This window comes from Chiloscyllium punctatum, chromosome 25, assembly GCF_047496795.1.
Source record: "Chiloscyllium punctatum isolate Juve2018m chromosome 25, sChiPun1.3, whole genome shotgun sequence".
In the NCBI taxonomy this organism is placed as follows: domain Eukaryota; kingdom Metazoa; phylum Chordata; class Chondrichthyes; order Orectolobiformes; family Hemiscylliidae; genus Chiloscyllium; species Chiloscyllium punctatum.
In genome coordinates this window covers 45,201,619-45,224,886 of record NC_092763.1, presented here as the reverse complement: position 1 = coordinate 45,224,886, position 23,268 = coordinate 45,201,619, and the positions used below count along the sequence as shown (strand labels likewise).

General features: G+C 40.1%; 1 protein-coding gene across 3 annotated transcripts in view; it reads left to right on the top strand.

Annotated features, from left to right (window-relative positions):
• nlgn3a (neuroligin 3a) overlaps positions 1–15,157 on the top strand; it is a 319,502-nt gene extending 304,345 nt beyond the window's left edge. For all 3 annotated transcript variants that reach the window (XM_072595196.1, XM_072595195.1, XM_072595194.1), the window contains one exon: positions 8,348–15,157. In XM_072595196.1, coding sequence (XP_072451297.1) covers positions 8,348–9,203 — 856 coding nt within the window. In that variant the 3' untranslated portion in view covers positions 9,204–15,157. The remainder of the gene's footprint in view (positions 1–8,347) is intronic.
• The last annotated feature ends 8,111 nt before the right edge of the window (positions 15,158–23,268 follow it).

Below are 23,268 nucleotides of genomic sequence, written 5' to 3'. Positions count from 1 at the left end.
GAGCAGAAAATGAGGTGCTGTTCTTCCTTGTGCTGAGCCTCACTGGAGGTAGAAGTGTTGACCAGGGAATACAGTTTTGAAGTGACAGGTAACTGGTAGCTTGGGTCATTTTTGGAGACAGAACGTAAGTGTTCTGCAAAGCAATCACCCAGTCTGTGTTGCATCTCCCCAGTGTCAAGCAGACCACATTGTGAGCAGTGAATACAGTAGACTAGTTTGAGTTAAGTGCAGGTAAATCACTGCTTAACCAGGAAGGTGTGTTTTGGGCCTTGGATAGTGGGGAGGAAGGAAGTGAATGGGCAAGTGTTATTCCTTCTATGATTGCATGGAAAGGTGCCATGGGGATGTGGAGAGGTGATGGGAGCAGAGGAGGAGCAGCCCAGAGTACCCTGGATGAACTGGTTCTTGTAGAATGCTGACTAGGAAAGGGAGGGAAATGTTTGTCTGGTGGTGGCATCCTCCTGGACGTGATGGAAATGGTAGAGTGTAATCCTTTGGATGCAAATGCTGATGAGGTGGGAAATGAGGACCAGGGGATTCTATCTGTTTTATGGGACGGAAGAGAAAGGGTAAGGGCAGAGGTGTAGGAAATAGGAGACACAGCTGAGGGCCTCCTCAACCAATGTGTTAGGGAATTCTTGGCTGAGGAAAAAGATGAACCTATGTAGCCTTGATTGTTGATTTAGGAAAAAGACTCAGGGAGACCCTACATAGACGGTATGTTTGCAAATGTTGTAACCATGCTGAATCATAATGTTGGTGCACCAAATCTGATGCATTATCCACTCCATATTTGAGAATCATCATCCATCACATGTCCAGTCAATCAGTTAACTATTCCAATAGTTTTATTCTAGCCAAGCCATCTTTTCATTACCTGTGGTGTATATGAGATCGTGTCTACATTTTCATTTTTATTTTAGTTCAGTTATTGCCACTGTTGTAATGAGTTTGTTGCACTCTGGGCATATCTACCACTCTCCTGTTAACATTCCCAGTGTTACTGACCTTACTCTGATGATACTTTGGCATGCAGCCCATCCTCCATGTCATTGTCAAATTATTTCTGTCCAGTTGTAGGTGAGTATGATGGCATTGCAGATGTGCTGCTCACAATTAATCGTGAATGTCATAACTTTTACAGCACAATGACGCCACTGTTCATTCTTCTACCATGTGTGCAGGACTGAGGAAACCATCACAAATCTTGCACAATACAACGGTGGTTCCCCATTGCATTAAGTTGCCCTTGGTCCAGTCAATGAGCTGTTCCACTGAACATTAACTGTCCATTTGTTAATAAGTAGCATCCCCACAACATGTATCATAATTATGATTAGCACTGTAACACTTAGAGACCTGCTCCAATTACGACCAGTGCTTCCAATGACTAAACCTTTTTATGTCTGTACAGGTGCACATATTGCTAATTGTAAACATTCGTAATGTCCTAACATAGCGACTCGAATTCTAGCTGCTCCAGCATGACCTTTACTATGATTTTATCTACTACATTAGGTAATTCAACTTGAGCTATTGTGTATGACCAGTTATCCCAAACTTCATATATTAGTCTGTGCAGCTGCACACAAAACATTCTCAAAAATTGTTTGACTCTTTCATTTTCAGGTTATACTTCTTCACTACCAGTCACAGCATCCTCTGCCAATCTTGTGACCTGCCTGTCATGACTTCATATGGAGTCGATCTACTGCATGTTGCCCTAAGTCCCATTAGGGCCTTCAGGACTCAATGTTGAATTCAAACATTTTAGGGCCTAAACACCACCTTCCACATCCTTGAAAAACCCTCATTCTGCAGGCCCTGTCATCCTATTAGGATCTGCCCATGAATATCTTTAGCTATGGCACTCTTCATTATCCTAATCATTTGACCTACCATCCTGAGGTCTACAAGTGGTAGGGGACATGATTTACTTTTGTTTAACCCAAGAAACTTATAAATTTCACAAGAAGATAATAAGTAAGAGCAGGAGTAAATGATCAGCCCCTCAAGCATGCCCCAAGCCTTGACTCTTTGATATCTTAAATATCTATCTACCTCCTCTCTTTAGTGACCCAGCCTCCACAACACTCTGGGGCAGAGAATTCCAGGCAGTCACTGCTCTCTGGGCAAAGAAGTTCCTTTGCACCTCAATTTTAAGTGTATCCCCGTAATTTGTAGCTATGTCCCAATAGTTCAAGACTCTTCCACAAATGGAAGTATGTTTTCAACACTCACTCTGTTATGCCTCTCAGAATCTTGCGTATTTCAATATGATAATTGCTCATTCTTCTAAACCTAACCTGTTTAACTATTCTTGATAAATCAACCTCTTCATCCCAGGAATTAGCCAAGTGAATCTATTTTGAACTGCCTCTAATGCCAATTTTGCTTTTGAAATATGATGACCAAAACTGTGCACAGACTCTTCAGTATCTGTATCCTCTCTTTTCTCACTCCAGACACAACCTCACCAAAACCCTAGAGAGTTGTAACAAGTCTTCCCTTTTTTCAAACTTCCTCACTGTGAAGGACAAAATTCTCTATGTCTTCTTAATTGCATGCTGCATCTCAATCACACCATAATCAGTAATCACTTATCTTATAAAATATGTTCCCTGAACTGAAGCCTTCTATAATGATATTCCCCACTTTGGGTTTACTTCTTCCAACATTATTGAAACAATATTTATGGCTGACTATCCTTGAGTAGGATAGGCTTCCACTCACTCTGTAAATTAATCAGTAATGAGCAAACAATAACTTGTTCCCTAACTTGGTGGGACAGTCCTGCAAAATTACTTGTAACTGCTCCCATGGCCTCTTTGATCAAGGCTGATGTGGCATAGAGCCTTTGCTGGTCTTTGCAGATTATTTTAGGCATGTACTAGGTATTACTGACAGTGTTTTGCAATAATCTTTCCCATTCCTTGATGCCACCAGTATCTGTCCATCCTCCCCAACCTGACCTCCCTCTCCATTGTGTGCATTCTATGTTTTCATAAGGTTACTTTAAGTGCAACACGTGGCTACCACCTTTTCCTCCCCACCAGATTCTATCAGCATCTTTTACCATTCCTTGTTCTTCCCATTGCTTTTCCTTTCTCTTCTGCACTTGTGTGAATGTAAAAGTAGATTTTGTCTATGCCAATTGCCACAGCTGCTGCCTCATGCTCAGGGCCTTCTTGTAGTTGCCATCTTGGCTGCCTCATTTATCTGTTACCAAATTGGATGGGATCTGTTCCCTTTTGATGTGCTTTAACCACTATCACTACTGCCTCTAGTGGTGGTCTGCAAGCTCCCATTAATTCCTTAATTACTGTCTCAAGACGTATGTGCCCTGCTCCTGAGATGATGTTCCCCTTCATTTCCATGTTACCATTTAATCAACTGCACCAAAGAATATTGCTTCAGTTGCAATACAAGCAAGGGGATCATATATATTTTGCTGGCATGTTTTCAAAAGCAGCACCCTCTGTGGAGAAAGGAGAGGATTCTATGGCAGATTGTGAAATTTTCCAGATCCAATATGAAGTAGCAAGCTCAACATACTCTGGTAGTCAACAAACCAGCAAAAACATTGAATGTTATAGACAAGCACATTTCTCAAATGAAGTAACTTCTTGTCAAATGAAATCAAATAGAGAGTGTGGCAAGAAGTTGGGATGAATGGATAGCCTGAAAGCATCAAGTACACTCCTATTATCACAAGACCATATTAGCCAAGCAGAGATCAACTGACAGCCCAAGATGCCATATTATACAATGGGAAGTAAGTCAATAAGCCTAAGGAGCTGTTAGGAGAGTGTGTCCGTGCAAGCCACCAGGAATTGTGTTGAGTCTGATGAAGACAAGAGAAGTGCTCTACTGGCCAAACATGAATAAAGAAAATAATGAGCACATCAGCCATTTCATTGCTTATAATAAGCACCAAGTAAGCAAGGTAGAGAGCTGCTGACGACACATGACATCCCAGGCAGAGCACAGATGAAGCCGAGAGTAAACCTTTTCACTTTGATCAGGAAGATGTGAACTCACCAATTGCACAGTCCACAGATCATCAGTCTCAAAGATTCACAACCTACCAATAACTGAAATGGGACAATAATAGTTGTTAAAAGCAACAAAAGTGGATGTATGCAAGTATATAGAGAAGAACAAACTACAAATGTATGAGAAAAGTTTTACGTAACATGGATAGCATGGGTAACTCAGTATAAATGACAATGCATGGAACATTTTCTTTCTTAGAAAAAGATGTGTAAGATAGAAATATAATAATGGTCCAAATGTGCCATTATCATTTTACAACTAGTATGAGCATTCACCGTAAACATCCACCTTACTGTGTTTTTGTTGAATTGCTTGTACTAGCAAAACTGATGCCCTGTGATTTGTAACATTCACTGTTTAGCTTCATGGATTTCAATACCCATTGCCAAATACAGCTCAGCAGTACCACTACTGACTGAACTAGCTGAGTCTTCAAGGATGCCAATCAAAGGCCTACAGGAGTGGGGCATACCTAGTGTCAGCTTTGCTCAGCCAAAGATTTCGGCAAGAACATGTGAGATAGGTATAGCTCCCTCAATTAAATATGTCAGGGCAAAATGCCTGATTTTGGTGGCCTCATTGCCAAGACTAATTGAAAACTTTTCTAGAGGTTTATTTAGATGACCACATCCCTCAAACAGCCTTGCTTTAGTCCTCCTTTAGTATTTTTACGACAGATGAACACAAATATTTCTGAAATCTGCATTGTATTTTTAAGAACAGCAGTGTACTGGAGATAGTTTTATGATTCCTGAGGACTTTTGATAGAACCATAACATTGCTTCAGAGAGCACCCACTTAAATCACTGTCACCAATAACTTACATTATTCTGCTCATAACTGAGAGGAGACTGGTAGGACACTGAATTATTCTGATCTTTTGCATACAAGTCGTGCCTGGGAAATTTTCCAATTGTCAGGTGAGTGTTTTAGTGGTGCTACCTTTTTTTTAATTCATTCGCAGGATGTTGACAAGGTAAAACCTTACCCTTAACAATTTCTCCTTCGAATCCTCCCACTTCCTCCAGATCAAAGGGGTAGCCATGGGCACCTAGAACAGTCCATCTTCCGTATTTACACCGACACCATTCCCCACCTCTTCCTCTGCTACATTGATGACTGCATTGGCGCCACCTCGTGCTCCTGCGAGGAGGTTGAGCAATTCATCAACTTCACCAACACATTCCACCCTGACCTTAAATTTACCTGGACCATCTCTGACACCTCCCTCCCCTTCCTGGACCTCTCCATCTCCATTAATGACGACCGACTTGACACCAACATTGTTTACAAACTCACCGACTCCCACAGCTACCTGGATTACACCACTTCCCACCCTACCTCCTGCAAAAATGCCATCCCGTATTCCCAATTCATTCGCCTTCACCGGATCTGATCCCAGGAGGACCAGTTCCACAGAACACACCAGATGGCCTCCTTCTTTAGAGACCACAATTTCCCTTCCTACGTGGTTAAAGATGCCCTCCAACGCATCTCATCCACATCCTGCACCTCCGCCCTCAGACCCCACCCCTCCAACTGTAACAAGGACAGAACGCCCCTGGTGCTCACCTTCCACCCTACCAACCTTCACATAAACCTTCACATAAGCCGACATTTCACCACCTCCAAACGGACCCCACCACCAGGGATATATTTCCCTCCCCACCCCTTTCCACCTTCCACAAAGACTGTTCCTTCTGTGACTACCTGGTCAGATCCACACCCCCCTACAACCCACCCTCCCATCCTGGCACCTTCCCCTGCCACCGCAGGAATTGCAAAACCTGCGCCCACACCTCCTCCCTCACCTCCATCCAAGGCCCTAAAGGAGCCTTCCACATCCATCAAAGTTTTACTTGCACATCCACCAATATAATTTATTGTATCCGCTCCCGATGCGGTCTCCTCTACATTGGGGAGACCGGATGCCTCCTAGCAGAGCACTTTAGGGAACATCTCTGGGACACCCGTACCAATCAACCACACCGCCCTGTGGCCCAACATTTCAACTCCCCCTCCCACTCAGCCGAGGACATGGAGGTCCTGGGCCTCCTTCACCACCGCTCCCTCACCACCAGACGCCTGGAGGAAGAACGCCTCATCTTCCGCCTCAGAACACTTCAACCCCAGGGCATCAATGGGGACTTCAACAGTTTCCTAATTTCCCCTTCCCCCATCTCACCCCAGTTCCAAACTTCCAGCTCAGCACTGTCCCCATGACTTGTCCTACCTGCCTATCTTCTTTTCCACCTATCCACTCCACCCTCCTCCCTGACCATTCACCTTCATCCCCTCCCCCACTCACCTATTGTACTCTATGCTACTTTCTCCCCAACCCCACCCTCCTCTAGCTTATCTCTCCACGCTTCAGGCTCACTGCCTTTATTCCTGATGAAGGGCTTTTGCCCGAAATGTCGATTTTACTGCTCCTCGGATGCTGCCTGAACTGCTGTGCTCTTCCTGTACCACTAATCCAGAAAAGGATATGGACATCACTGGCTGAGCCAGCATTTATTGCCCATCTTTAATTACTCAGAAGTAATTAAGAGTAACCACAATGCTGAGAGTCTGGAGTCATAAGTAGGCCAGAGGTTTCCTTCCTTAAACTAGATCACAATCAGCAGTGGTTGTAAGACTCCCGATTCCAAATGCAATGAGGGATTTGAACCTGGATCCACAGAACATCGCCTTCTTTAGTTTAGCTGTCGAGTGATAATATCACTAGGCCATCAACTCCACTGTATTAGAATAACTTGCTGAGGACATAACCAGTTCTTCAGCACCAAATCTTCAATATTATTGTATCTTCAGTGCCTTCAGCATTTTTTAAAATCAAATGAAATGAACCAAATTGGCTGAGGACTGGCATTTGTGAAACTGGGCCTCAGGATGAGGCCTGTATGCATAGTTCACTCATCATTTTTGGTTCAGCCTTTCCCACTGATATGATGGGGGAGTCTAGCATTGAGAATGGGAAAGTTTGAAGAGCATTATTTTCTAGATGGCAGTTTAATTGTTCAGCACCATCCTCAATTAGGTTGGCAAGACTGTATCGATCTGATCTGATCTGATCCATTGGTTGTAGGATTGTTTAACTCTCTCCATTGTTGCTGCTTCTGCTGTTTTTACTGCTGCATGCATAAAGTCCCAAGTTATATGTTTATCAGGATTACACTTCATTTTAAGTTGGTCTTCACGTTGCTCCTGGCAACTTTTCTCATTGATATGGCCTTGATTTCCTACCTTGATGATAATGTTAGAATGAGGGATGTGTGGGGACTTGTAGTTACAGATTGTGGTTGAACACAGTTCTACTGTTGCTAATAGCCCCACAGCAACTCATGGATGTCCAGATTTGAGCTACTAAATCTATTCTGAATCTATCCCTTTTATCACAGAGGTATTACCACATACTACAATGGACAGGATCCTCACTGTGAAGACTGGACTCTTACGCTACAAGGACTGTACTCTACTCCTCCTAGTACTCTCATGGGCAGGTGCAATTGCTATATTTAAATTAGTGAGGGTGCGGTCCAGTACATCTTCTCAGTACTCTTTAGAGCCGCAGTGCCGCAGGACACCAAATCTATGTGTTTTCTAAAAGTTAGTCAATTGTTGCTGTGGACTCAGCAAGAATAAAACACAACTCCACAGTCCTCACGATTACCTCACCATTGCTGCTTCAACTGAACTAATCTTTAACCTGCTGACAGCAAGGCAATCAGTCTATATTTTTCTAATAATGTAAATATTTGCATAAAATTGGGACCAGTTTTGGTGTCTCAGTTAGGATCAACTGTGCTGTCCTACTGCTGTTATGATCCCAAAAAACCTCTACGCTGGAATAATTAACTTAATTTAGAGCATATGTATTTCATTTTCATACTGTAACGAACATATGGTGTGGTTTCTTGTCGATACTGATTTTTGTGTTATGGCTTATTCTAATGAGAATGGCAAGAAATTTTAGTGTCACCTAATATCACAACAAAATGGAAATGAATTATTCGGATATGTATAAAGCTACAATGTAACTTAATAAGTGAGCATAAGATATTTCAAGTTCAAGTATCCTTGTGCCAAGAGTCTGTTGATGTCTGTATGTTGAGCAGAGATTATATAATTATATAATTCTGTGCAGGTCTTTCAATCTTCACTTCCATTTCATATTTTATTAAATGTGTTTGATTTATGCAGAACTGGACCAGGCTCACGGCTATTATCCTGGTAGGTATATTGCACAAAACTTCACATCCAATAGTAATTGTTTTCTTTCTATCTTTAGTGATCCAAACAAGCCAGTGCCTCAGGACACCAAATTCATTCATACAAAGGCAAACCGGTTTGAAGAAGTGGCCTGGTCTAAGTACAACCCACGGGATCAGCTTTATCTTCACATTGGTCTGAAACCTCGAGTCCGGGAGCACTACCGTGCCACCAAAGTAGCCTTCTGGAAGCACCTGGTCCCACATCTATACAACTTGCATGATATGTTCCAATACACCTCCACCACAACCAAGGTGCCTCAGCCTAATACTACTCCAATCTCCTACGCGACTAGACGACCCAATGGCAAGGTTTGGCCATTCACAACCAAACGGCCAGGCTCAGGCATGTCTCCAGCTTTCAACTCCAATGAGCAGCAGAAAGAGAACTGGAACTCAGAGCAGGACGGCGGTTCCCTCCTGATCGAGAATCCCCGAGACTACTCGACTGAGCTAAGTGTAACTATCGCTGTAGGGGCCTCCCTGCTTTTCCTCAATGTTCTCGCCTTTGCGGCTCTGTACTACCGTAAGGACAAACGCCATAATGACCCCCATACACAGCCAAGCCCACAACGTAACACTAGCAATGACATGACGCACACACAGGAGGAAGAGATCATGTCACTACAGGTGAACCAAACCCACCATGAGTGCGAGAACATCCAGGCTCATGAGCCCATGCGGCTTCCTTCACTGCCAGACTACACTCTGACTCTCCGTCGATCTCCCGATGACATACCCCTCATGACCCCCAATACTATCACCATGATTCCCAACTCCTTGATGGGGATGCAGACCTTGCATCCTTACAACACCTTTGCTGCTGGTTTTAACAGCACAGGGCTGCCTCATTCACACTCCACTACCCGGGTATAGTCCTGGGCAGAAATCCTCCAGTAATAGGAGTGAATGAACTCTGGGCAGAGACTCCCTCATACAGACCACGCCACACTGCTGGATTTTAACAAGAGTCTAATTAACATGTGCACTGTACCATCCTGACAAGAAGGCTCGCTCCCTGGGAACTTCAAAAGAAACATATTCACATTGGGCCTTCTTGTTCAAAGAGATAACCTGAAGTTTTATAAAATAATCAAAATGAAAAAAAGTTTTAAAAAAAAGAAAATGAAAGTGCTTTTGTTACCATTGTGGAGAGGCAGCAACAGTCAACTGCCCACCTTTATCTCATTGTTCACATGCCTTAGCCCCGCACCTGCTGTGCTCCATGCAGTTTTTAATCACTTTTAGAACAGTTTAGAGTAAGCATATTAGGACTGAGGAGATAGTAGGAAATGCACGCACACAAGAACTGAAACACTATGGCCACTCGAGCCAAGAATGTCCTCTACAGTTCACGGATCACCTGCCATAATTTCCTGGGAGCATCGTGGAAAGACCAGAAAGTAGTGAGAACTGGGATTTGAGCCGAAGTTACGGCAATCGATTGATAGAGCCCCTAGAAGATTCCCAGTGCATAGTTTCTCGGAAAGGTTGTTGAGAAAAAAGAGCTCCTCCCTGGCCTCCAGGCTCTGTTATCATTTGGATGCATCTGTGCTCACCCATTGCTACCTACCTTTTCCTTCCTCATTCAGTTAACTGGGGAAGCATTTTGAATTTTTGTGACTTGACAAAAACCTAACAAACATTTTACACATTTTTTTGTTCTGGAGCTGGTGGCAACTCTTCAAGTACAGCGAATAATGCAGCTTTAGATAGTGTGCACCCCTTAATTTTTTTATACAAGGTGAATTGTGACACGTGCCAAATTAGAACCAGCATTTTTGGTGGGGTGGGGGGAGTGGAGGGTTGTTTTTAATTGTATCTGTCTGTTTTGTATTTTGGTATCAGCAATCTGTTGCTGTCTGTTACTTTGTGCCATGCTTGTCTGTGACTGAGAAGGTGTGGAGAGAGACAGTGCCACAATATGCTCCCATGTTTTGAAGCTTTTAAATTCAAAGTCAGGTTCCATTCCATGTACTTAGTCCAGGCTCACAAAACTGTGCTGTCAAAGGAATGTTTTCTTCAAAGCTACATCAGACAGCTCCCACAGAAGCCAGGCTCCAGGCAAGTGTGAAAAAAAACACTTCAATGCTCGGGAGTTTCAATTCAAATTTTTAAATCGGCTCTTCCCTCCAGAGTTCATTCTTGTCATACATATTTTGAGTCATATTCTCTGTCCTTGATTTATTTACAAGTTCATGTAAAGAGTGTGTGTTTAATGAGATTGGTTTGAAAACTTTTAAGTTAATTCTCTGTGTGCCCAGTAGGTAAAAAGGCAAGTTCAAAATGTGTCAATTTCTAGGGCAATGTTCCTTGTGCCATGGCACCTGACAAATGTCTGATCCCACATTCGGTTAAGCAATTCCTGAGAGTTCTGTTAACCATTTAAAACAGATGTTAGGCCGCTTACGTATGTAAACACCTGTTTTAGGACTCCTCTGGAAAATTGGCTGTCCTGAGTAAAGCATGCACCAGAAAAACCATGCTCAAGACATTCAGCAGCCTCTATGATTGAGTAACAGTCACCAACAAAGAAAATATGTTTTTTCATACTTTGATGTGATTAGATTAGATTACATTACATTACATTACAGTGTGGAAACAGGCCCTTTGGCCCAACAAGTCCACACGGACCCACCGAAGCGCAACCCACCCATACCCCTACATTTACCCCTTACCTAACACAATGGGCAATTTAGCATGGCCAATTCACCTGACCTGCACATCTTTGGACTGTGGGAGGAAACCGGAGCACCCAGAGGAAACCCACGCAGACACGGGGAGAATGTGCAAACTCCACACAGTCAGTCGCCTGAGGGGGGAATTGAACCCGGGTCTCTGGCGCTGTGAGGCAAGGAGAAGCAGGAACAATCATTCTCAAGGATTACTACCAGTCATGGTCACCCTCTGCCATTGCCCTCACCATTGAGACAAGCAGTCAAAAATCCATGTTCTTTAAATCAACAAACTGCCATTAGAGATACAGTGGGCTTATCAACCAAAGCATGAGATAAGACCGCGGTCAGTTTCTGGAAAGTTGTGCAGCTTTATTGCTGACAATGAATGGCCCATAACCAGTTTGTTCTATATAATCTCTGTGTCATCATTGATAGTACTCTGTGGGAGAGAAAGAAAACAGTCTTCTCAAGAATGTAAACCCACATCTCAATTATAAATAATTCCAGCTTTTCTCAACAAACTAATCCAAATAAAATAAATCTCATACACACACTTCTGGAAATACTCAGAATGTCTCCTTGAAAGAGACTTCAGTAATTCTGAACATTTGCAGCATTTACCATTCCGAATATACATTCCTTGACTTCTTTGTTTGTTCATTTCCGGGATGTTTGGCATTTGTTACACATAAATAACGACCCTTGAGTAGCTGCAGGTGAGCTGCTTTCTCGAACATCTGCAGTCTGCATGGTGCAGGTAGGACTATTGTGATGTTAGGTAGGGAGTCCCACCATTTTGACCCAGTGACAGCAAAGGACTTACAATATGGATCCAAATTAGCAATGTGTGTGGTTTGAAGGGAAATTTGCAGTTAATGGTATTCCCAAGCATCCACGGCCCTTCTCCTCCTGTGTAGTAGAGCTTGGGAATTTAGAAGATGCTGTTGACGTGTTCCTGAATCTACTTGCCAGCAGCTGACAATAGGAAATTATCAGGCCTAGTGCCAAGTTCTCATTGGAAAACTCGACCTGCTTTGATAACAAATAATCAAACCACTGTCCTAGAAAGAACACAAAGTCAACATCCATAATCGTGGTCAATCCTGCCTGAGCTGGTTCTTTATCTGACAGTGAATCACAAATTAAGTTGCTTCATGTGAAACAAAACCAGCATATCTGCCACACCTACATATGTATTTCTGTATCTCTAGCCCTCCATATTCAGTTTTTACTTATATCTATCTCTCCATAACTAGTTCCTCAATGTGTTAAACTTTCATCTCTGCCATTCAGTAGCTACTCTTCCATTGTCCATAGCTTTTATCCTTATCTCCAATCCCTCTGTTTATCATCCCAAATGCAATCTTCGTTCTTTGCCTTTTCTACTGCTGTGATCCATTGGACTGTTCTTTGTGATCCTATTAATCAACCACTGGATTGTACTGAGAGTGGATTCTGTTGCAAGTAGATTAATTCCCTTTGGTTAACGTTTTCTTTTATGATCAACATATTCTTTTGGGGAAGCTCGAAAGAAGCCCCACTAGGATAATCTGGTAAATTTAGAACTGCTTTTCCTATGCTGGACAGCAGTAAAATCCTTGATGTAAGTTTAACTCTTGCTTGCCTTTCATGTAAATTGCAATCTCATTGCATTCGGACGAAGAATGATCAACAGGTAATTCAGCTAATTACACTTGATATATCCTCTAGGCATCTTGATGATTTCAATTATGCAAATTCTGACATTGGCTTTTAGGACTTCCTGTGTGATTTTTTTTAGAGCTGAGGACAGAAAGTCAATGCCATGTGTGGAAGCAATTATAGGATATCAGTAATTGTAAAGAAGGAGGTTTCATATTTTCTTGTGATATTGTGTATTGAGCTGAACACTTAAGTCAACAGCAACTGCCGTTCTGAGAGTCTGCAATTGCTCGTTACCGGATTGGAGTTTGGGAAATCTGTTTGGCGCTGTTATGGCTTTCAGTTTCACTATGTGTACTTCAGGATTGGAAGCTGACTGTAAGATGAGATATGGAGTTGTATTAGTTACTGAAGGACTTTATACAGATGACTGCTCCCTACTGCTAAATAAGCATCACACTCAAACATCTGGGTTCAGAGTAACAGAGACAATGCTTTACTTGTTTTTGATGTTAAAATTTGTCAACCAGCGCAAATGTGGAACAATATAGGACAAAGGGAAAATATTCCATTGTGTGTCATAGACGACCCTTTGAATATTGAAGTATACAGATGCCTAGATCCTTTTCTATCATGTTCAACTGTATCAACTAAGTATGTTTTTAGTTTGAGGCTGAATCTTTTATTTAGAGCGCAGACACTCTAAATATTTCTTAATTCACATTATTCTCAATAAACTGAACAATTAAAAATAATCAAGTTCTGTTATTATTTTGATGCTGAAATACTCCTAAAGAAATTAAAAGGTAAACTGCCACTCTGACTGAGGGGAAAACAGAACAAGAGAAAAGCTAATCTGAAGGTACAAAGCTGTAGTATCCATATAATAGGAAGTATAGAACTATATATAAATATGAACTATGATTTAAACATATCAAATATGAAATTCTTCAGAAATATCTTATTCATTCTATTTGAGTTTGAAATTATATTTTTAAATGGTATACTGAAGGCAAAAATAAAGAGTTTTGGGAATATTGCCCACAGAAGTGTCCATCCTAAATGGTGATAACTAATTTTCAGATGCTGGAAGCCTGTCAGCAGCTATCAGCTGTCAGAGATTGTGGAAACACTTCGTAATGTTGTCATAGCACCTCATGTCATGTCATGAATGAGGATTGTATTTACGTATTTCAGCTGTAAGGATATTACATTGTCTATGTATCAGAATTGTTACCTGTGATGCAACAGGGTCACATTGGAAAGCAGAGTTGGACCATATACATCACTTATTGAGGATCAACTGGATTTATTTTTGCACTTTGCAAGATTCTCCTGGCCCTACTAAGAATTCCAACTCATTTTGATCCCACTGTATGTTCTACTTTTAACTATCTTTTTCTGCATCCTGACTTTTAATCATAATGTTTCTTTTAAACTCTGATTGATGGTGAAGCATTTCTGCATCGAAATAAAATGATAACAAGATGCTGGAGCTTTTGTTTATTCTCCGCGTAAAACCATTTATTTGTGGAAAAAATTCAGTTTTTTCATAGGTTTAATTTTGTCTTTCCTATAATTGGGAAATTCATAGATTCATGTTATCAAGGCAACTGTGATTACTTTATCAATGAGAGAAGCACACCAGTCTTCCATGCATGTTTTTCAAGTTTCCACTTTCCTTCCCTGAAGGTACCCTTGTTGCTGGCGTACAGAGCACATGCTATTACTAACAAGCAAAGAAAAATAACCTTTCTTTATTCTCTCTTTTTCCACTCCTGGTTTGACTGCAACAGGTTTCTCAGTTTTCAAATAAGACATTGTATTGCCAATTTAGTGTGGACAATTTGTAAGAATAATGCCAAACAGATACTATCAAAGCCTAAGAGTTCATTTTATGACTAAAACTTACTGTCTGGTGAAACTTATTTCAAAATGTACTAATATGTCCTGCTCCTGCTCATGTACACAAACATATAGTTCCTCAAGCATTCAGAAAAAAACAATTGCACAGGCAATTTTTCTTTGGCTGAAGTAATTGGTTTGAAGTTTTGACTGAAATATCCCTTTTCTTCGACAAAACGCAGTTGTAGAAAACCAATAATATTCAGTAGAGGTTTTTTCTGCTATAAAACTGCAGGAACATCTTTTATTCTCTCCACAAAATACCATCTAAGCTCCTTGTTTTACTTACTGACTGAGTTATGTCTTTATATATTTTTTGTTCAAAACCAAGTTCAAACTTTCACAAAAACGCTTGCATCATATGACCTCTCTCCAGGTTGGTAGTTGACCATTGATCAGAATATGTCTGGCCCAGCTTGCACTTGTCTATTGTGATAGCTGAGGTAATATTCTTTAAACGTTCCAGCTATTAACCTTTGAATGATCCATCGTCAACCATGATAAGATTCAAATCACACAACACCAGGTTATAGTCCAACAGGTTTAATTGTTTCGGAGCGTCGCTCCTTCATCAGGTGGTTGTGGAGGAATCAAAATTTATAGCAAAAGTTTACAGTGTGATGTAACTGAAATTATACATTGAAAAATACTTGATTGTTTGTTAAGTCTCTCATCTGTTAGAATGACCATGATAGTTTCACTTCTTTCATACGTAAATCACAAATCTTTTTTTAAACGTTACATTCTCAAGTTAACTGTAACAATTGGTGTCAGTGCAAATAAGATGTTGAGATATTGAGGATGTTAGCCCCCTGTGTTCCCTGTCTGTGTCATAGTGTTTAGACTGATTCTAATCTAATAAGTGGCCGAGTAGAGGCTGATGGCTAAGTTCGGTGCCCATAGGGAGGGCCTCAACCGGGACCTTGGGTTCATGTCACATTACAGGTGACCACCATTGCACTATAGACACACACGCACACCTATACACAGACACAGAACCACACACTCCTCCAGATACACATACTCCCACACTCATACATGCAACCTCTCACAGACTTAGACACTTTACACTTACACACACATATACACTGTCTCACAGACACTCACAATCCCCACCCCAGACACATACACACACACACACACAAAAACACACATACACATATATGTTTGTGGGGTGAATTTGTACTTGCAGAGTCACATTGTACTTTGCTCAAAAACTGCATGAATCTATGTAAGAACGTTAACTCACTTTTTAGATTAGAATCAGTCTAAACATTATGGCACAGACAGGGAACACAGGGGGTTAACACCTTCAATATCTCAACATATTATCTGCACTGATACTAATTGTTACAGTTAACCTGAGAATGTAACTTTTAAAAAAAGCTTTGTGATTTACTTATGAAAGAAGTGAAACTACCACAGTCATTCTAACAAATGAGAGACTTAACAAACAATCAAGATATCTTTCAAAGTATAATTTCAGTTACATCACACTGTAAACTTTTGTTATAAATTCCATGTCTTACAATTGTGCACTCCACAATCACCTGATGAAGGAGCAGCACTCCTAAAGCTAGTGCTTCCAATTAAACCAGTTGGACTATAACCTGGCGTTGCGTGATTTGTAACTTTGTACACCAAAGTCCAACACCGGCATCTCCAAATCATGATAAGTTTCACACCTCCAAGTGGATTATTGTCAGTGTTGGGTTTCTGTAGATCCATGACATAACATATAGCTGGCTACACAGACAGAAATTGGAAGCCATTTTAATTCACTGTCCTTTTTCCAATTAAATGTCTTGTTTAAAAGTTTAATATATAAGACCAGTTGATGAGATATGGCATTCACTAAGCCTCTTTTGGCAGCACCCTTCAGGTTGTGGAGCATTACCATCAAGAAGCAGATGGTACCACCTTCAAGCTCTTTTGCAGGCCATTCACCATCCTGATTTAGAAATATATTGCCATTCCTTCACTGTCACTGGGTTAAAATCCTGGAAGTCCGTCCCTAATAGCATTATGGGTGTACTTACATGAAAATAGATGGCAAGAGTTCAAGAAGGCTCTTCACTTTGACTTTCTCAAGGCTATTAGGAATAGGCAATAAATATTTGCCAAGCCATTGAAACCTTTTTCTCTTGAGTGAATAGAAGAAAAATCCATACAGCACATCTTCAGGATACTATTCTTTGCATAATGGAAACCAAGTGGTCACTTCCACTTGTGAACCTACACTATGGAGCAGTCCACCACCCAAAGAAATCATTTTAATACTTGAAATAAAAACAGGAAGTGCTGGAGAAACTCAACAATTCAGAACTGCTGAGTTTCTCCATCATATTCCATTTTAATTTCTGATTTCAGCATCTGCAGTATTTTATTTTTATTATCATGTTGTTACCCAGCTTTAACACTTTCCAATGATAACCATTTAATTGCAGTCAAAAGTCTCAACTATTATTTATTTCTAATTACTGAATATATTTGAATGCTTCAAGGTGCTTCATACCTTTGATTGCTGCTGAATTGACAAGTGATAGCTTTCTACTCCAGCTAGATCCCACATAATATTTCATTGCAATGAACATATTAATTCACACCCAAATTTAGAGATTTTAGGGAGCTTTAGAATATTCACCAGAGCAACAGCATTTCATTATTTCAGATCTCATTCATCTTATTTCTCATCTAGATTGTCCGAGTTCAAAATCTAATCAATTCCTGTCATTTCCCAGCTCAAATCCATTTCCTATAGACCCAATAACTCATCTATTTGCATCATCTGTTCAGCTGAGTACAATAAATATTGTATTACAGTTGATCCTCCTGGAGCAATTGTGTGTTTAACTGCCTGCAGTAAACAATATCAAGATTGATCACCCCACAGCTACTTTACATCAGCAATAAACTCCATATCAGGGATTAGTTTCTTGCATATTTGGTATATCTCCCCATAATAAGCACTGTATCAGTGATCAATTGCCAGCAGTTTCAAAATATATTCCATCAATACTGATCAGGAATTGATCACATGCCTATTACACGTTTCTGACTGCAGTAAACACTGCATCAGGTTGGGAATTTCATGGCAGTATATCTGACTGTACCAAGCGCTGTTGCAGGACTGTACCATGGATTGATCATCTGCAAGTTTGGATTTCTAACAACATAGAGGATTGTATCAGTTTACAATCACTTGCTGTTCCCATGTATTTGACCACAATAAATGTTGTATCAGAGATCAATTATCTGTGTGCTCCACTCCAGTAAACACTTTATCAGGATTGATTATCGCCAATACCCTTGTATCTAATCGCACTGAGTATTGATTTTTAAAAAAGCTGGAGAGATGTTGCAACATATTACCATGAGTGTCAGTATAGATTGTGAATTATTGGAAGTATTTCTAAATCAGAAACTTCAGGAAGATTGATCTCTAACCTTAGATTTGTGTGAACTGATACCAGCTACATTTGGGAGCAATGTAATTGGCTTTCCTGCCCGTGGAATATGGAAGAGTAAAACAGCCAAGATTCCTGCTTTTGGTTGATATTCAGCAATGCTTTTGGGAAAATGCATTCCTGGGTTACTTTGGAAGTCACGACAGAACTATGATAACCCTCCACTTAGTTAGCCTATCAACACTCACACATTAACTTGTTTTGAGTAAAATTATTCATGGATGTGAGTATCATTGGCAAGGCTAGTAGATGTTGCCCATCCCCAATTGCCATTGAGAAAGAGATGGTGAGCTGCCTTCCTGAACAACTGAAGTCATGTGCCAGTACAGCTGTAATGGTTTTAGGGAGGGATATCCAGAATTTTGACCAAACAACAAATAAAGGAATGGTATTACATTTCCATGTCAGGATTGTGTGTGACTTTGTGGAGAATTTGCAATATTCCAAATATCCATGTAAGTGGTATAAGCCATAGGTTTATGGGTTGGCATCAAAGGAAGCTTGACATGATATTGTAATACATCTTTTATATGGTACACACTGCATCGAGGTGGAGAGAGTGCATATTTAATGTGAAAAATGTGGTGCCAGTTAAATGGGCTACTTTGTCCTGGATGGTTTTGAGTTTATTGAGTGTTGTTGGAGCTGTACTCATCAAGCCAAGTGAAGAATATTCTATCACTCTAGACTATTGCCTTATGATGATGGACAGTTTGGGAGACAGGAAGTGAGTTACTGATTGCATATTTCCCAGCCTCTAACCTGCACTTGCAGTGACAGTATTCATTACTTGGATCAGATAAGATTCTAGTTAATAAACAACCCCCAGGATTTTGATACTGGGGATTTAGCAATAATATTGCCATTGAATGTCAAGAGCAGATTGTGAGGTTTTCTGTTGTTGGAGATGGTCATTGCCTGGCAGTTACCTACTAATGCTGTTCATCAGCCCAATCCTGGTCTTGCTTCACAGCTTCAGTTTCTGAACAGTTGCAAATTGTGCTGAACATTACACAGTCAATCATCAAACATTCCCAGCTCTGACCTGAGGATAGGGGAAGGTCATTGATTGAAGCAGCTGAAGATACTTAGGCCTAAGTTACTGCAGTGAGGAACTCCAGTAGTCATGTCCTGAACCTAAGATGATTGGCCTTCAGTAACTAAAACTAATATAACCAGATGAGAAGGGGTGAACCAGCTTCCCTCTTATCAACCTTCCAACAAAGTTCTTTTCAGCACAAATTTTACTTTTCTCCAATTTAAATGTAGCTAAACTTTTCTAAAATCATTACCAGTAAGCAGCAAATTATTACATTTCCTTGTGTTAAAAAGGAATAAATCTAATACCTGCTAACCCTGAAGAAATAATAAAGACATAGCATGAGTCCTGTAGCTTTATTCAGTCATTTGAAATCTCACACACAATGTATAAAGTTAAAAGGGAATAAATAAATGAATGAATGATTTATTGTCATAAAAATCTTGAAGACTCAATGAAAAGTGTTTTGTCACCACAATCCAGCGCAATTTTGAGTTCAACTAAGGATAGGAAAAAAAAGTTAAAAGAGTTAAGATTTCATCTTTGGTTCAAATTGGGATCTCACCCAGGGTTTCTGCGAGGTCTTTGCAAGGTGTTATGATCCTCAAGGAGTCCCACTCTGGGAATAGCAACGACAACACCAATGCCCCAGGAGATCCAGAATCTGCTGCCACTAATGCCTTTCTAACACAGCCAAGAGTCACTGCTGTGGCCACCACTACTGCCAAGACTCCAATCTCCAGGACTACTGCACCAAGAATCCAAGCATTGTGTCCAGTAGAACAGGAAGATTGAAAAAGTATATTGTTTGGCATCCACTGGATGTCTTTGAGACAAAAGATTTTAACGTGAGATTGTGACGTGTTAGTTAGTTTAGTGGATTTTCAAAAAGCAGTGAAAATTGCAGTTATTTTTTACATCCTGTTTCATTGAATCCCTGCAGTGTTGAAGCAGGCCATTTGGCCCTTCACATCTACACAAATCTTTCTGAAGAGTATGCCACCCAGACCTACCCCATCCCTGGAACCTTGCATTTACTCAAGGTTAATCCACCTAGTCTACACATCATGAGACAATTTAGCATAGCCAATCCACTTAACCTGCACATCTTTGGATTATGGTAGGAAACCCATGCAGACTTGGGGAGAATGTGCAAACTCCACACAGACAGTTGCCCATGGGTGGAATTGAACCCAGGTCCCTGGCACTGTGAGGCAGTTGTGCTAACCACTGAGCCACTATGCCACCTGTTTCCCAAAGTTTCTTTCCAGTCAGTGTTGCTACCAGGTGCTTCACACTGAGAGATGGAAAAAAGTCTTCTTTCCTATTTTCGTAACTGGAGTAAAATAAACTCCTGTCAGTCTGCCACTGAGCTCCTTGAAACACAAACTGATAACTGAGTTTATTGTGTCCAGGTTTGATCATTGGAGGGAATTTTAAATCATCAACAAGTAAAGATTTTCATAGTTGTGCAAATTCAATAGGAGTTGGGAGTTGGGCGGGTAACTTGTTCATTGCCTTTGATGGCCATCAGCATGGACAGTCTATAGATTTTAATCCACATCAGTTTCATGTAACCTGGCTAACCTGTGTGTGACAGGTGATGTCAGTGGCCATTTTAAGTCACTGTTTATTGGTACCTTTTAAAAATCGTTTTCATCCATGATGGTCCCATGTATTAAATCAACTGATGGAATTCAAAGATCAATAACACAGATTCTATATGATTGTAACACATCAATCTTTGTTTGTAATCAATATGACATGGAGAGTTTTACTAGGGTTGCTTTGTGTTACACTCAGACAAATTGATGTTCAGGGCAGTTACTCTCACCTTACTGTTAGATTTCTGTTCTTTTGATTGTGTCTGGACCAAGGCTGTAATAAGGTCTGGAGCAGAGTGGCCCTGACAGAATGTAGAGTAAGAACTTTAAAGATAGTTCATTACTGTGGACTGGTATTCTAGCAAGATGTCGGTACATTTAAGAAAGACAAAAATGAAGGGTCAAGATGCACAATGTATGTGGAAAAATTGAATTGGAAAATATGGAATAAGCTTAATTATTGTTGAATTCAAGATTGAGAAAGAATCTAATCAGAATCTTATAAACATATTCTGATTTTTGTTTGTGATTGTGGTCCTAGAATGAAGTGGTTGTAACAGTGGTAGATCAGTAAATGGATAGTGAGATCACATAACAGAAAAGAATTGTTAGCTAATTAGATAACCAATTGCAGACCTGACTACTAGAAATTATCTGGACTATCTGGGACACTGGGAATTGAAGGCAGTTGTTGGTTTATCTGTAATATGTATTTCAGTGAATTAGATTAAAAGTGAATAGAAGCTTAATTATCCTTAAGATAAATCTTGAGAGTGCTGAGGGAGGGCAAGCCTTGTGCATGGTAAAGTAGAAGCAAAATCCACAGAGACATTTGACTTTGCTTCATCACAACTACAATGTTTGCTATGCTCTGTCAGATGCAGTCTTCCTCTGTTCTTAAACGATGTCAGTTAAATTAACTATATTTGCAGTTATTACAATCAGGAATCACTGAACTGACCCAAAGCCACTCTGAATCAATCAGTGACACCCAAGCACATTACAATCTTGTTTTCACACTTGTGCAAGTTCACAAACAAGCACACAAACTTTTTTTTTCATTCACTGATACCCAAGCTCACAATCTCACACACACAACTATATACATAATTCATCCCACTCACATCCAATATCACACACAGTCACTATCACCCACATTCTCTAGCTCGGCAGTTTGTGGCTGTTTTTATATCAGTTGTTTGTCTGATTTCTATAATGTAGCATACATTTTGCAACAATGAAACAGACAGGGTCTGACACTAAAAAATATAACCAGATTATTAAACATTTTATTAGGTGGTAGAACATCATAATTTTTATTTTGAATTGAATTAATATGTATTTATTGATGTCTGTAAATAAAAGTTTAATTTGTATGTTCTTAATATTTTGGGACATTCTGATCAATATCTCTTTTTATTCACCTATCCCTTTCTTAATAGCCCTGTAACTAATCTCTGTAAAAACACTGAAAATATTTTATAAAAAGACATTTATTCCAAAATTTGTTGTTTGAAGGGCTTTTTGTGAATGATTGCTGGTCCATTTTTACTAGTAGAAGTAAATAGAAGCCTTTTTTATGCTACATTATTTACTCACACTGTACTCCTGGAAATTCTGGTTTCACACCAGGTTATGATGCTATGCATCAAATCTTTTTTGTTGGTACGTGGCTCAAATCATTCCTCATTAAATATGTGTTCAGATATTGCATATCAGGAGGCTTGACGGACATCATTGTTCTACCCAATACTGTTCACTCATGATCCATGCATCAACTTCCCAGTAGCGGTCAATAATACAGAAATATCTCAAAGTCAAAGGCCCTGAAATTCAGCAGGGTCACATCCATGTTTGAAGATGGAATGTGGATAATTTTGAGCCAGCAGTTCACAATCAGTATATATTTACTGAATTCTGATCTCAGAGAGCAGTTTACATAATATGGGAGCCACAAACATACATGTAGAAACTGGCTTTCAAAAATACTCTTACTTTTGGACTTTCAAAGATTCTGCAAAAGTGACCAGTTATGTGCTCAAAAACAACAAGAACCAGAAAGCCACAACTATGTTGATCAGAACCATACCTTATTCTAGAGAAAGAGGCCAGTTGTTCCATTATGCATATACTAGCTCTTCAAAAGCAATCAAATTGAATCTAAATTTTAATATAATTATGTGGTTTCCTTTGTTTTGTATTCCATACACCTATACAAAACCGAGTATTCCATATGCTGTTTTGACTGCCTTGTTAAGTGCAGCTGACACCTTCAAAGATTTGTGCTACCTCTGCTTTTGTATTCCATCATAATAGTAGTATTTAAGTTTTACTGTCTCCTTATGCTGTAACTGTCACTGCCCATTGATCTGCATTTTTTGTGTGACTGTCTATTTCATCAGTCAGTTTATATTCTCTTGAAATCTGCTGCTGTCCTACTCATTATTTACTCTCAATCAAGTTCAAACTTTGAAATTATATTTTTATGGTGTATGTTTGGAATCATAACATGAAAAATAATGGATCTTAATACTGAACTCTAGGGATCCCCACTGCATATTTCTCAGCCTGAAAAGCATCCTTTCATTACTACACTGCCACTCTCCC